Source organism: Furipterus horrens, unplaced genomic scaffold (genome assembly GCF_987537825.1).
Source record: "Furipterus horrens unplaced genomic scaffold, mFurHor1.1.pri manual_scaffold_10, whole genome shotgun sequence".
Lineage (NCBI taxonomy): Eukaryota > Metazoa > Chordata > Mammalia > Chiroptera > Furipteridae > Furipterus > Furipterus horrens.
In genome coordinates, this window is record NW_028327180.1 from 99,567,931 (window position 1) to 99,583,430 (window position 15,500).

Sequence of the window (15,500 nt, forward strand, 5' to 3'; positions counted from 1 at the left end):
TGGACATACAAGTCCAGGAAGCACAGAGAGTCCCAAACAAGCTGGTCCCAAAGAGGATACACCAAGACACATCATAATTAAAATACCAAAGGTTAAAGATAAAGAATCTTAAAAGCAGCAAGAGAAAAGCAGAGAGTTCCCTACAAAGGGGTGCCTATAAGACTATCAGCTGATTTCTCAAAAGAAACTCTGCAGGCAAGAAGGGCCTGGCAGGAAGTATTCAGTGTAATGAAAAGCAAGGACCTTCAACCAAGATTACTCTATCCAGCAAAGCTATCATTTAGAATGGAAGGGCAAATAGAGTGCTTCCCAGACAAGGTAACGCTAAAGGAGTTCATCATCATCAAGCTCTTATTTTGTGAAATGTTAAAAGGGGTTTATTTAAGAAAAAGAGGATCAAAACTATGTACATTAAAATGACAACAAACTCACAACTATCAACAACTGAAACTAAAAAATAAGAACAAAATCCAACTAAGCAAACCAGAACAGGAACAGAATCATAGGTATGGGAATCACTTGGAGGTTATCAGCTGGGAGGGGGAAGGGGGAGAAATGGGGAAAAGGTGCAGGGACTAAGAAGCATAATCGGTTGGTACAAAACGGACAGGGGGAAGTTAAGAATAATATAGGAAAGGGTGAAGCCAAAGAACTTATATGCACGACCCATGGACATGAACTAAGGGGGGTGGGATTGCTGGAGGGAAGGGGGTACTGGGCAGAGGGGAGCAAAGGGAAAAGAAATTGGGACTACTGTAAAAACATAATAAAATATACTATAAAATACAGTTAATCAATATGATATTAATCAATTATCTGGGAATCATTTCTTAAATAATTATCTTTTCTTCACTTATTTGAAACACATTTTTTTATATGCTTATATCTATTTCTGGGTTTTCTTTTATGTTCCATTGATTTGTCTAGTCTCAGTGCCTGAACTTTACTGTTTTGCTTTTGTGGTTTGATAATATTTTTTGGTATCTCATAGCGCAATTATCTGTCCTTTTTTCTACTCCAAGATTTCTCAGCTATTTTGCCCATTTATTCCTCCAAATGAACTTTAGAATAATTTTGTCAAAGATTATAGTAGATCAGGGTTTCTTTGAGCCAATAATTCTTTTTCTTTTTTTTTTTATCTTCACCTGAGGACATGCTTATTCATTTCAGAGAGAAGGGAAGGGAGGGACGGGGAGGGGATAAACATCAGTCAGTTGCCTCTCATATGTGCCCCAACCTAGGACCGAACCAGCAGCCCTAGGCCTGTGCCTTGACTGGGAATCGAACCCACAACCTTTTGGTTTACTGGACAATGCTCCAACCAACTGAGCCACACTGGCCAGGGGAGGGCCAATAATTCTTTGTTGTGAGAGGCTGTCATGTGCACTATGGGATGTTTAGCAACACTCTGGTCTCTCCCACTAGATGCCAGTAGCAGCACCTCCATCTGGCGCATCTGGGGATCTGTGGTAGTTCTGTGTGATTCGATCGTATGAGGAGGGACAGTAGAAAGGGAGAGGCTAAGTGCAGGCCTTACTGTGAAGGACCTTATGTGTCTTACTAAGGCCTTTGTCCTTCAGCCTGGAGTCCACGTGGTGGGTTTTAAGTGGGAGAGACACGGTAACGTTGCACTAAGACGCTGGTGATGGAAGAGGAGATGAATTTTCTTGCAGCTATTTATGCTGAGTCCATCTAGCAGCAGAGAACCACCAAAAGCAATACAGGAGTCCCTCTCTATATCGCGGTTCACTTATCGCGGCCTCACTGTATCACGGGATTTTAAAAAATATTATATTTAATTATTTATCGTGGATTTTTTGCTATATCGCAGGATTTTGTGGTACTGTGTATGTATGTTGTTAAAGTTACGTAGGTTTCAGACTGTAGAACATGTTTAAGAACGTAAGTAGTGTTTATAAAAGTGTGGAAAAGGTTCATGAGGGAGTGGGAAAGGTTAATAAGGGACTGGGAACGGTTTATAAGTGTGTGGGAAGGGTTTATAAAGCCTTAAAATATATATAAATGCTAAAGTAAATGTAAGGTTCCTACTTCGTGGATTTTCGCCTGTTGCGGGGGGTCTAGAACGTAACAGCCGTGACAAATGAGGGATCACTGTAGTGCTGTATGGCTGCTTCTAGGAGGGGGTATCTGTTTCCCCAAGCAGTCCCTGCTCCAGGGTGAGGTGCATGCCCGCTTCTCAGTGACCACCCAGGACCCTGTGCCCTGCTTCGGTGCCACTGACAGTGGCGACCATCCCATCTATTAAGAAACAGCGTGGCGGCTGCGGTATCCCAGCAAGGGGTACACGACCTGCCAGTGGCAAGATACCCAGCCAGGTGCAAAGACACCCGGAAGGGAGAGCCGTGTTACGCCAGGCGCATGGGAGGCTGATCACAGGCCCTCTGGCTGGCATCCTGAGGCCCATTTATGACCCTGTGTGGTCTTAACCCCCACAGCTGGCTGCAGGCCAACTGCACCCTGAATGGAGTTGTACATCCCTAGGCCCCGGCAACGGAAGGAGCGAGCAGACCTGGCTTTGCATGTCTGTCTCTGCTCCGTGGCTCTATAACCCTTAGGGAAACAACCCAGTGTCCCTCAGCCTCATCTCCCCGACTGGGCCGCGGAGCTGGGAGTGCCTCCCTGGCAGGGTCGCTGGGGGAACTAGACGCGTGAAGGCTCTCAGCATGTTCTCAGTGCACACTGGGTTCCCTGACGTTAGCCCCTCTTTTCCTGCATCTCCTGCTACAGGTTACCCCGTGTATTCACTTTTCCGAGCCAAAGGTAAGTCGCTGTGAGGTAAAGCCGAGACTCCCTACCTGACCCTTGTCTTCTCGCGACCCTCCACAGGACTTCATTGACTTGACGAGAGAAACCAGACCGCGGCCGAAGGACCGCAGCGGGATCTGCGTGATTGACCTGACTGGCAGCGAGGAGGAGACCAGACCGATTGCCACTTTGGACTTGACTCTGGAGCCTGTTGTCCCTTCCCAGAAGGAGTCAGCCCACCTCCAAACGTGTGCCGGCCTGTCCAGCAAAGAGGTGACGGGAGGGCGGGCGGACAGAAGCCCGTGGCCGGCCGCACGGAGAATCATTAACAGCGATCCTGTGGATGTGGACCTTTTGGAAGAAACCACATTTGAGGGCCCCCAAGCCCCTGCGTCCATCAGTGGGGACTCGCTTTATGCGGCAGAGCCGAACTGTAGCTCAGCCACATTCAAAGATGACCTCGGCTTCCTGGCCAGCCAGCAGCTGTCTTCAGGTGTCCCCTCCCTGTCCCCAGTAAGCACTAACGGCGGCAGCAGCAATCAAAGGGCGCCCCTGCCATGGCCACAGCAAGATGTACCTTGCCCACCGCAGGCCTTGCCGTGCCTGCTGCAAGCCTTGCCACACCTGCAGCGAGACTCACTGTGTCCACCACGGGCCTCCTCATGCCCACCTCGAGCCTTGTCGTGCCCGTCACAGACCGTGCAGTGCCAACTACAGGCTTTCCCTAACCTGCCCCAAGAAGTGCCATGCCCTCAGAACATGCCGTGCCCACCTCAGGACCCATCATGCCATCCTCAGCACTCACCAAGGCCACCTCAGGACGCACTCTGCCCACCCCAATACTCCCTGGGCCTACCTCAAGGTGTGCCGGGCCCACCTCAGCTCATGTTATATCCGCAAGATACGGCACATCTGCAAGACATGCCAAAGTCACTGGGAGACATGCCACCATCAACGGATGTGCCACAGTCATCAGGAGACGTGTCACACTTATTGCGAGATGGGCCACAGTCACCAAGAGATGCACCACTGTCACCAAAGGTCATGCTGCAGTCACCTAGAGACACGTCACAGTCACCCAGAGGCATGCCGCTCTCACCCAGAGATGCACCGCAGTCACCAAGAGGCACGTCGCCGTCACCAGGAGGTGCACCACAGTTACCAAGAGGCACACCACGGTCACCTGGCAAACTCTCACCCGTAGCAGACGTGCTGTGTTCACCTGGAGACATTCCACATTTGTCAGGAGACAGGCCTGAGTCTCCTGCAAAGGACGTGCAGAACCAGGACAGTCCGATGGACACCTCCGCTCCCTCCTCTCCACGCTGTTCCCTGAGCCCGCAGTCTCCGCAGTCCGGGACGTCCTTCGGGAAAGTCCCTTGGCTCTCTGTCCCAGAAACTCCCACCAGAAAGGTGCCATCGCTGTCCAGGGCTGCCAGCCCTGGGGCTGCCCCCGTGCCGGCGCCAACGCCCGGGGTGCCACACAGCAGGCCGTGCCTGCACAGACTGAAGTACTTCCTGCGGCCCCCGGTGCACCACCTCTTCTTCCAGACGCTAATACCCGACAAAGACGTGAGAGAGGTGAGCCCAGCCCCCCTCCCGTGGGGATCAGGTGTCCCCTGTGCAGGCCCGGCATGAAGTTAGTGTGCCAGAAGCATGAGAGAACATGCTCAGATGAACTTGGCAGTTTTCTCTCCCCTGACCTGTGGAACCATTCGGGGTCTGCTCAGGCCTGGGCTCCGGTTGCAGCCCCGTCCTTAAACACCGGCCCTGCAGACAGACGGACACCTTTCTGAGCCTTAGCCCTCCTGTCTGCAGGGTGGAGGCCAGAGCCCACCTCCCAAGGCCCTCCCATGAGATCTCCTAGGTCAAGTGCCTGTGAGGTCCGGCCCTTCAATTCCCGGGTCTCCCTTCAGGCCGCCCTCAGTACAGCTTCCCTATCACAGAAGTAGTAACGACGCTCCTGACACTTCCAGGCCTCCGCGATCGGTCCCGTGACATTTGGGGAGGAAATGCAATTTTCAGATTTCAGTGGGGTGCTACTTCCCATTGGTCCTCATTGAACTAAATGAGACGCGTAACAAAAAAAATGATAACCCATTTTCCCATGACCCATAAGCACATTCCCCACATTAGGGGGCGGGCGTGAAGGAGCCCACGGAGTCCCAAGGCGCGTTCTCCTTGCTGGGGCCGTCTGGGGGCCCGCTGGGCAGGCCAGGCACCCGCCTCGACGGGCCTTAGGGCGCGGACTGTTCTCTCTCGTTCTGATTGTCACATCTTCCAACGTGTCCGTCTTCTGCTGCATGGCTCTCCCAACCCCTTGCCCGTGCCCTCTTTTGCCCCTGGCTTCGCCTCGGGTTGGCGACACGTCTGTGCATTACCAAGCGTGCCCGCAGTCAGGGCTGTGGTGTTCTCACGCTGCTGCAGAACTAGAAAAGGCATCCGGAGCCGCAGGCGGGGAGACCGTGGCCCCCTCCTGTGCACACGTAGCTGGGGTTATAAGGTGGCAGTTAGGCTAGACAAGGGGGTTTCCACCTTTGTGTCTTACCTTCTTACCTCAGCCACCTAGGATACAGCCGTACATCTCTCCCGTCTACCCGGTGATTTCTTTGGGGCCTCTAGTAAGTACACTTTCTAGATAATTTTCCCCAGAAGACTACTTAGCCAGTCCCTGCGCTGTCACTTACAGCCATTGGCCTGAACTCCTCTGAGTCTCTCTGTGTAGCTCTAAAATAAGTCATAATGCCAACAGCGTAGTTACTTGACTTTAAGGCAAACACATAAAGTACAAAACCACCTTTCAGGAGCTAGAAATATGCTCTATAAGAATTCATTCCCTTTAAGAATACAGGCATTGAAAAATTAATACACTTTATGCTTGTAGATGTCCGTATTTGTAGGCAGGAAATGAATAACACAGGTTCAGGACAAAACGCATCACAAGTGAAAGTCACCTCCCCCTCTCCCTCCGGCTCTTCATTCCTTGCAGCCTTTGATACTGGTCTCTAATCAGTGAGATCAGGGGGTGCCCTCGGGGGATCTGAGAGCAGAGGAAAGCTCACTAGGGCAACTCCAGCCGTCACTGTTTTATTGTGACCTGTAAGCTGTCAGATCTTTGGCTGGTGTTTTAAAGTTAATACCTATTCTCAAATTTTAAAAATAATGCTTGCTTAATATAAAACATTTAAAATGTAAACTGTAAAAACCAATTGCCCACGGTGCTATCACTCAGCATTTATCATTGTTAATAATCTGGAGTATTTCCTTCCCCATTGCCTTTTTATATGTATGCTCTTAAACATTTTTAACAAAAACATATGCATTTTCCTGGCTGCTGTGGCTCAGTGGATTGAGCGCTGGCCTGTGAACCGAAAGGTCACTGGTTTGATTCCCAGTCAGAGCACAGGCCTGGGTTGCAGGCCGGGTCCCCAGTTGGGGGCGTGCGAGAGGCAACTGACCCATGTATCTCTTGCACATAGATGTTTCTCTCCCTATTTCTCCCTCCCTTCCCCTCTCTCTAAAACTAACTAAAGAAAATGTTTTAAAAATCCCCACAAAAAACATATATTATTGTTGGCTTTGTTGTTTACAGAGTATGAGTTCACAGGATAACTCTGGCCTGATACCACTGATACATGCCAGCCGCTTGTTGCTTGGCAAATGCTTACTCTCTAAATCTGCGTCCTTATCTATAAAGCAGGCGTAATGATGGGATGTATGTCTTAAGGTTGTCGTGAGAGTTCAGTGAGGAGGAGTTAGATGGCCAAAAACTGTTTTATAGTTATTGCTGTTATTATGTTTATATTAAACTTTTAAAGCTTGTTTTTTCCTGATAATGAAAGTAATATATGTCTCTTATGGAAAAATTGAAAAATACAAAAGAGCATATACAGGAAAAATCATCTATAATTTCACCACCCAGATAACAGAAAACCACTTTTCTCATTTTCTCTCCCAGACTTTATATACATACTTTTTGGGGGGGAAAGCAACTTAATATTTACTATCAACTAAAAACAAAAAACAAAAAAACAAACAAAAAAAAGGGATTCTTCTAACTTTAAAACATATTTTAAATATATTTCTTCCTCTATTTACTTCAGTATCTGATACACTAGTATAACTACTCCTAAAATATCTTATCACCCTTACTCCAAAATCAGCTTAGGCTAGCTCTTTGCTCCTTTGCACTTCTCTTTCTATGCTATATTTTAGCACAGATAAAATCATGTTATATGTAGAACACTGAATTCCTATTTTTAAACGTAATATAAGCATTTTCCCATGTCATTGCAAGGTTTTAGGACAAGGCTTTCCAGTCTCTCTCTTTTTCAATCATGGATATTTCAGATGCATGGAAAACTCAGCTGTCTTCAGCCTGTCCCAGAACCTCTTTGTTCTTATGTCTGTCGAAACCCACCCTAATTTATTTCTTTTTATCTCTACAGAGCAAGGGTCAAAAATTAGAACCCATCCCTCACCGAAGACTAAGAATGGTGACGAACACCATAGAAGAGAACTTCCCCCTGGGGACCGTGCAGTTCCTGATGGACTTTGTGTCGCCTCAGCACTACCCGCCCAGGGAGATCGTGGCTCACATCATCCAGAAAATCCTGCTCAGCGGCTCGGAGACTGTGGATGTACTCAGGGAGGCCTACATGCTGCTCATGAAGATCCAACAGTATGAGACGTAGACGCTGGCAGGCCTCCTGGGGAGCCCGGACTCGGGGCGTAGCTTTCTCCTGCCCAGGCGCTATCTGACCACCCGTTAGAGAGCGTGACTTAGTATGATCAGGGCCATCCGGGTCCCAGGTCACAGGGAACCCAGGCCAAATTGGCTTTAACGGCTAGTAAAAGAGAATTTAACGACTCATGTTACTAGAAACCCAGGGAAAGACATGACTTAATTCAGTCCCAAAGTGCTTACAAGGGTCCATTTCTCAGCCCTGCTTTGCTTCTATTCCCAGACCTCCCGTGGCAGGCTTCTGCAGGCCTCTGGCTTCTGAGCCTTCCATGGCGCTCTGAGCGGGAGGGCGAGGCTGCTTTCTCTGTAATGGCACAAGGGTTCTGAAACGGAGTCTTGTAGGCCTAGCTGGCAGAACATGACCCGGGAGCCCACACGTGAACCAGTGACCGTGACTGACGGACAGTGTCACGGCTCACTTACGTGCTTCCTAGGCTTCCTTTCAGGGTCCTGGTAGGTGAAGCCAGTACACCGGCTAATAAAGAGTAGATTTCAAGGCAACGTTGGGTTCCTGTTGCCTCCCCTAAAGAAAAGGATGCGAGAGAAAAACCAACACAAAGTGCCACTGCCCTCAGATGACAGGGCATTGTATCAGAGGGGGGCGGGAGCACTCAGGGTCAGGAGGCTCCTTGCCTCTACCCTCTTCCAGATCCCATCGCCCTTCCCTCCACACTCCGCTAATGTCCTGCCACTTCACTTCCAGGCTACATCCTGCTAATGCCAAGACAGTGGAGTGGGACTGGAAGCTGCTCACTTACGTCATGGAGGAAGAGGTAACCTAACAATTACGAGCGTGTGCCTTTTGCAGGGGAAGTTTTAACCGGAAACAAAAGTCACAGCAAATCTGATGGTAAAGTCTTAGCCATTGTTTTCTCCTTACGATCCCATCCCCATCAAAAAGTCCCTATTGGGATGGTATGCTCAGGAGTGGCTCCATGCCCCTCCCCCTCTCCCTGAGGTCCCATAAATGAGGGCGGAGTTATCAGTCGGTGGCAATGAAACTAAGGGGAAGGACATCAGGTCCGACAGGGACAGGAAGATCTAAAGGAAATGGTAAGAGTGGCGACTGAGGAGGGGAGGCAGGGGAAGCCTGCGGCCAGAATGCACGTGGGAGGGGCTGCAGCCTGGCGGAGGAGATCTGTCCTCTAAGACAGACAGGTTTGGGACTCAGAGCCCCAGGACGTAAGAGGTTAGCGTCCAGTCCGGGCTGTAAATGTGGGGGAAGTCTGTAGATGGAACTGACTGCCTCCCCATCCTGGTACAGAAAGTTCAGTCCTCGGGTTACCTAAGGGTTCCTTGTCTAAGAAACTTAATGAGCCATTTGTCATGAATGAAGGCAACCAGGGGAGCTGGTGCTCTGGAAACTAGTTCTTCCCCACTCTGACCCGAACTTGCCATCTCTCTGCCTGCTCGCCCCAAAGCACTTGGATGGAACAGACTATTTTCAACGTAGAATTCTGTGCTCAGCCAAAGTATTAGTCAAGCGTGAGGGTAGAATATAGACATTTCCAGACATATAGGAACCTAAAAAGTATCCTTACGCCCCATTTCTTTAGTAGGTGACTTGAAGGTATACATCCAAAGATTGAGGGAGCAGCCCTGGCCGGGTGGCTTGTTGATTGCAAAGTCACCCCATACGCTCCGCAAGGCTGTGGACTCAGGCCTCGGTCAGGGCACACACCTAGGCTGCAGGTTTGGTCCTTGGTTGGGGCAGATACAGGAGGCACTGTGTCTCTCTCTCTCTCTCTCTCTCTCTCTCTCTCTCCCCCAACGCCCTCCCTCCATCTCCCCCTTTCCTCTCTCTAAAATTAATAAACATGCCCTCGTGTGAGACTTAAAAAAAAGCAGTTATAAACATTTATGCACTTAATGACAGATCATCAAAATATGAAGCAGAAGCTGACAGAATCAAAGGCAGAAACAGCCAGTTTTACAGTAATAGCTGGAGACTTTAACGCCCCGCTCTCAGTGAAGGGTAGAACGACCAGACGGACGGGGGAGCGAGGAAGACGTAAGCAACACAATAAACCAACGGGTCTGACAGTTACGTGCTGGGCATTCCACTCAGCAGCAGTACACACGCTCTTCTCAGTGCATATGGGACCTATGCCAGGACAGGCCATATATCAGGCCATAATTAAGTCTCAGTGGATTTTATAAGCTAGATGTTATACAAAGTATCTTTAGTCTATGAAGCCAGCATCACTTTGATACCAAAGCTAGACTAAGAGACAACAAGAAAACCAAAGACCAATATCCTTTATGAACATTATGCAAAAATCCTCAGCAAAATCCTAGCAAACCAAGCTCAGCAGCACATGGTAAAGATCACCCCCCACGGCCACATGAGATGCGTCCAGGACTATTCGGATGGTTCAGCAGACCAGAACCAGTCCCTGTAACACACCACATTAACAGAGGGAAGGACAAGACCACGCGGTCATCTCGACTGAGGCAGGAAAGCATTGGACAAGATTCAACGCCCTTTCATGATAGAAACTCAACAAAGTAAGAAGAGAACACGAACTCACAAAAGCCCCGTGTGGAAACCCTACAGTGAACATCAAAGTCAGCGGTGAAATCCTGAAAACTTTTCCTCTAAGATCAGGAACAAGGCAAGGATGTCTGCTTTCATATCCTTTACGTACTGGCTGTTCTAGCCAAAGCAGTTAGGCAAGGGAAGGAAATAAAAGGCATCCAAATGGGAAAAGAAGAAGTAAAAATTACCTCTGTTCACAGAGGGCACAATCTTACGCATAGAAAACCCTAAAGATTCCATACAGAAAATCATGCAAAAAATCAGTTGTATTTCTATTTACTAACAATCTGTAACAAATATTAAGAAAATAATTCCATTAACAATAACCTGAAAAACAATAAAATACTGAAGTGTAAACCTAACCCAGGAGGTGAACAATTTGTACTCCAGAAACTATAAAACATTGCTGAAAGAAAATAAAGAAGACATAAGTAAATGGTGAGACTTCTCATGTTCATGGATTGGAAGACTAAGTATTGTTAAGAAGTCAGTACTACCCAAAGCAATCCACAGAGTCAAGGCAATCCCTTTCAAAATCCTAATAGCATTTTTTTCCTGCAGAAATAGAAAATCCGTCCTCAAATTTATATGCAATCTCAAAGGACCCAGAATAGCTAAAACAATCTTGCAAAAGAAGAACAAAGTTGGACTACTCAGACTTCTTGATTTTAAGACTTATTACAGACATATAGTGACCAAACAGTGCAGTGCTTTTACAGAGGGAGACATGGAATGGAATAGAGAACCCAAAATAAAACTTTATGAGTATATTAGGTGATGTTCATCAAGGACGCTCAGACCATTCAATGGGGAAAGGATAGTCTCTTCCACAAATGTTGGAAAAAATAACCACATGCAAAAGAATGAAGTTAGACTTTCCCAACACCATATACAAAATGGAGCAAAGGCCTAAACATAAGATCCAAAACTATGAAACAAACTCTCAGGAGAAAACACGGGGGAAAGCTTCATGACATTGGATTGGGCATTGATTTTTCTTAAAAGACACCAAAGGCACAGGCAAAAAAAAAAGCAAATATAGGCAAATGGGACTACATCAAAGTTAACAACTGCAGCAAAGGACACGAGAGTGAAAAGGCATTCTATGGAACAGAAGAGAATATTTTAAAATCACGTATCTGAAAAGGGGTTAGTATTTGTAATATATAAAGAACTGCAACTCAACAACAAGCCAGACTGATTTCTGAAAGGGCAGAGGACTTGAATAGACATTTTTTCTAAAGACGATCTGCAAATGGCCGACCAGCATGTGAAACGCTATTTAACAGAAAGTTAAGTAGCAAGGATGTGGAGAAATTAGAATCCTTGTCCCCTGTGGTTAGAACTGTAAAATGGTGCAGCCACTCTGGAAGACTGTCTGGTAGTCCCTCCAAAAACTTAAAAAGAGAATTACATCCATCCCACTTCTGGGTGTACATGCCCAGACTTGAAAGCATGGTAAGGCGGCTGCACGCCCTTGTACACAGCGGCGCTGCACACAGTAGCTCAGAGGCAGGAGCAGCCCAGGTGCCCGTCCGCAGCTCACAGGCTGGACAAAACGCGGTCCCTCCACATAGGGGGTATTAATTCTGCCTTCAGTAGCAGGGAAGCCCTCCCCATGCTGTAAGAAGGACGGCAGGAGAACGAGGGCATTATACCACGTGAAACAAGCCCATCGCTGACAGACGAGCAGTAGGTGATCTGACTTAGCCCGAGGTACCTGCCGCAGTCGGATTCCCAGAAGCAGCCAACGGAAGGCTGCCGACCAGGCGCAGGGAGGAGGGGGACTGACTGTTCAGTGCGTGCGGTTTCAGTTTGCAAGATGGAAAGGTTCTGAAGATCCGCTGCACAGTTATGTCAGTATGCGTACCACTGCTGAGCTGTGTACTTGCTCCTGGGGAAGATGCTCACTTCTGTGTTCATTTTTTACCACAATTAAAAATGTTTTAAAAAGAAAGTGGACAACAAATGTCGGCAAGCATATACAGACAGAAGTCTCATGCATTGCTGGTGAGAATAGAAATGGGACAGCCGCCTTGGAAGACAATTTGGCAGTTTCTTTAAAGAACTTAATATAAACATATCCTGTGACCCAGCTATTCTTCCAGATACTGACCCAAGAAAAATGAAAACCTCTGTTGGCCAAAGACTCACATGTGAATGTTCACAGCAGCATGATTCATAATAGCCCCAAAGCGGAAACAACCCAAGTGTCTCTCAGTGGTGAACTGATAAACAGAACGTGCTCCATCCATACACAGGAATACCACTCGGTCAGGAAGGAGCTATCTATCTGTCTGTGCTATGTCAGGGACAGACTCGAAAACAGTCAGCCAGGGAAAAGAAAGCCACACACACACAAGGCCACTTACTATATAATTCTGTCAGCACAGTCCAGAAAGGCAGGTCAGAAGGCCAGAGTGGGTGCGTTGCCTGGGTGGGAGGTGGGGGTGGGAACTGCCTGTTAACAGACAGACAGGGGAGGTGGTTATGGTTACGGTGACTGTCGGCAAACTGTCACAACAGATCATTGAGTTGTGCATTTAAAATGGGTGAACTTTATGCTTTGTCAATCAAGTTGATTTTTAAAATTTGGGGAAAGAAGGGTATTCTCAAAATTCAACACCATCCTTGAGGAGGTGAAAGAAGTGATACTTGCAAGCAATGTAAAGAGGCTAAGAAAGAAGCTTTAAGAAAATATCTTCGTAAGGGACGAATGATTTTCTTAGTATGCTATATGGATCTCCAGGGTAGTAAATCATGTTAGCATGGCCCTCGCACTGTAAACACTAGTTAGTTAATCATGTTTAGAATCAGCTTTATACGAAGTATGGGAGGCGATTTTATTGGTTTTAATGATGGAAACTAGACAAGTAGAAAATAAAGGCTGGGAGATGAAAGGAGAGGGTGTCTCTGAGACCAGCAGGGCGGTCATAGCGTCCTTATCCTAGAACTTGGAAGGACAAAAGGCGTCATTTGCAGCTGATGGGACAGACCCGCAGACGGTACTTTAGGAAGAGAAGTGGGAGGTGCCATAAGTGGGTCACCCTTACCTAGCAGAGCAGGAACCAGTGGCATCGTCTAAAGTGGCTGAAGAAATGGCAGTAAGTGTCTACAGCCACACGCCCCTGACCTTGAAGCTGAGCAGGGCTGGGCCTGGTCAGCACTTGGATGGGAGACCGCCTGGGAGCCCCGGGACTGTACTCACCCCACGCGTCGTGGCCCCGTTGGTCGGGCGCCGTTCCGCAAACCAGAGGTTCTCGGGGTGGGTTTCCGGTCAGGGCAGGTGCTTGGGTTGCAGACCCAGTCCCCCTGTAGGGGCGCATGTTTCTCTCCTTTCTCTCTTCCTTCCTTCCCCTCTCTCTAAAAATAAATAAATAAAACCTTAAAAATAAAATAGTGATAAGAGCATATTTGTTTAGAGATGTTTAGGGTAACCTGAAGAAGAAAGAGGTAAAAAGTTACTCCCCGTGGGGTCCTGGAGGGCACCCGTGGTTGTGGAGACAGGTGACACTGGGAGACTTTTCTTCATAAACCTAGCCCATGTACTTGAGTTTTTAATAATCGTATCAATAAAGATTAGAAACAAAATTTAGAAGACAAAGGTATCCCATCCCAGTTTTCCCCCCAAAAATGAAAGGAATGGTAGATGCTTAGTTAAATAAGGGGTGTTTCCTGCTGACCAAACCCTAACCCTATTCCAAGTTTCTGTTTCTAGAAAATACGCCTACCCTCTGGTGCCCTCTTGGTTTTTGAGGTTTCAAAGCCTGAGCCCCTGGCCTGGATGCCAGCCCTTGTCTCCCAGTAAAAACGACCCAGTTGCGCCCGCCCGCCTGCTGAGTGCCAGGGACCTGAGTTGGCGTTGGTTAGAATCATGGCCACACTCACCACCGGGCCGCGGAGATTCAGGAAGCGCACATTAAATAAGGGTTTCGAACACACAAAAGTCAATCAATGGGGGCTGTGCGCCCCCGAAGCCCACACGCTCTGCCCGCCTCGGCCGGGCTTCATCAGGGAGGCCCGTTTCACCGGAGCAGAAAGCCCAGCTCGGGGGCCACTTACACATGGGGGCTGGGCTCCGGCTCCCCGCCACGGGCAGCTCAGTGGCGGGCGGGCCTGACGCAGGGCTCCGCAGGGCCATTTCGGGGCCAGGTGCCGCCTCTGTTCTGATGGCCACAGTTCAGGGTTTGCTCTGAAGCAGGCGCCTTCAGTGAGAGAGCAAGACTGATTTCCTGTGGCTGCCTCTGCACATCAGCAGCCTGTGGTCCGGAGCCACCAGGCGGCAGGAGGCACCTGTTCACCCCCTTTTGTAACGACCTGGACTGCTGTCCCCTTCCAGGGAGAGACGCGCGGCCTTCCTGTGGACGCAGTGTTTAGGAGAGCCCGGCGCGCGCTCACGGTCCCCTGACTGAGGACACGCTCTCGTCCTTCCTCCTGCAGGGACAGCGTCTGCCCGGGCGGGTCCTGTTTCTGCGCTACGTGGTGCAGACCCTGGAGGACGACTTCCAGCAGACGCTGAGGAAGCAGCGGCAGCACCTGCAGCCGGCCATCGCAAACGCGGTGCTGTCCTGTGACAGGCAGCCCCACAATGTCAGGTAACCGCCCCCCGAGCCCCGGGAGGGCCCGGAGACACTGGGCAGATGCGGCAGTCCGGAGCGGGACAGTGTGACGGGTACTCACTGAAGCCACAGACCTAAAGTAGACTGCGCCAGGCGTGTGCCGGGCCCAGGGTTTGCGTGTGCTCTCTCGTGGCCATCAGACTTCTTTCGGTCTTTGTCACTTGTCCAGACAACCTCATGGGACCTAAGAGAAACCTTAACGCGTGTCAGTGGGTCTAGGGTTAGAAAATCACTGAGCAGAGACTCTCCAAAGGGCACAGGATAGCGTGGCTGGGTTTTCAATGAGCAAATAACCGTCTGAGTGAGAGTAACAGCGGGCTGTTCTGCCGCTGAGCTGAGTGGGGGCGCTGGACTGAGGGGGCAGTGGGAGGCAGATGCCCCTCAGGCCGAGCCGTCGGTCACCTTCATGCCCACCTGCCCTGAGGTGAGCCTCTCCTGATACAAGGTGGGATTCTTGGCTTTAAAAACAGGCATCTGTGGCCTTGAAATGCAAGCCAGGTCCCGTTCCAGGTGGGAAGACCCACTGTCCTTTAATCCAAGTGGGAGACGGATGTATACGTGTGCTTATCAAAACTCATGACACAGAAACGCCATTTATTGCACATCAGTTATTCTTCACAGATAAGGGTTTAAAGAGAGATGGTAAGTCAGGCGGCAGATGATCCTTCGTGGGGGGTTTTCTTTTCCTTTTACCTGTTCCTACAAAGCGTGGACTAGCTCTACGAGGTAGGAAATACTCCGTCCGCAGCTCCCCTCGCCTGCACTTCCCTCTCCCGCAGGGCTACGCACTGTCAGCCCGCTCCGTTAAGCGAGTCTTGGGACGTTGTCTTCC

The 15,500-nt window shown here is 49.1% G+C and overlaps 1 protein-coding gene across 1 annotated transcript in view; it reads left to right on the forward strand.

Annotated features, from left to right (window-relative positions):
• The window catches only part of SIMC1 (SUMO interacting motifs containing 1), a 34,330-nt gene that overhangs the window by 7,905 nt on the left and 10,925 nt on the right, over window positions 1–15,500 (forward strand). The window contains exons 2-6 of the mRNA XM_090288602.1: window positions 2,848–3,892; window positions 3,935–4,347; window positions 7,215–7,447; window positions 8,214–8,283; window positions 14,490–14,644. Of these exons, the coding sequence (XP_090144728.1) occupies window positions 2,848–3,892; window positions 3,935–4,347; window positions 7,215–7,447; window positions 8,214–8,283; window positions 14,490–14,644 (1,916 nt within the window). The remainder of the gene's footprint in view (window positions 1–2,847; window positions 3,893–3,934; window positions 4,348–7,214; window positions 7,448–8,213; window positions 8,284–14,489; window positions 14,645–15,500) is intronic.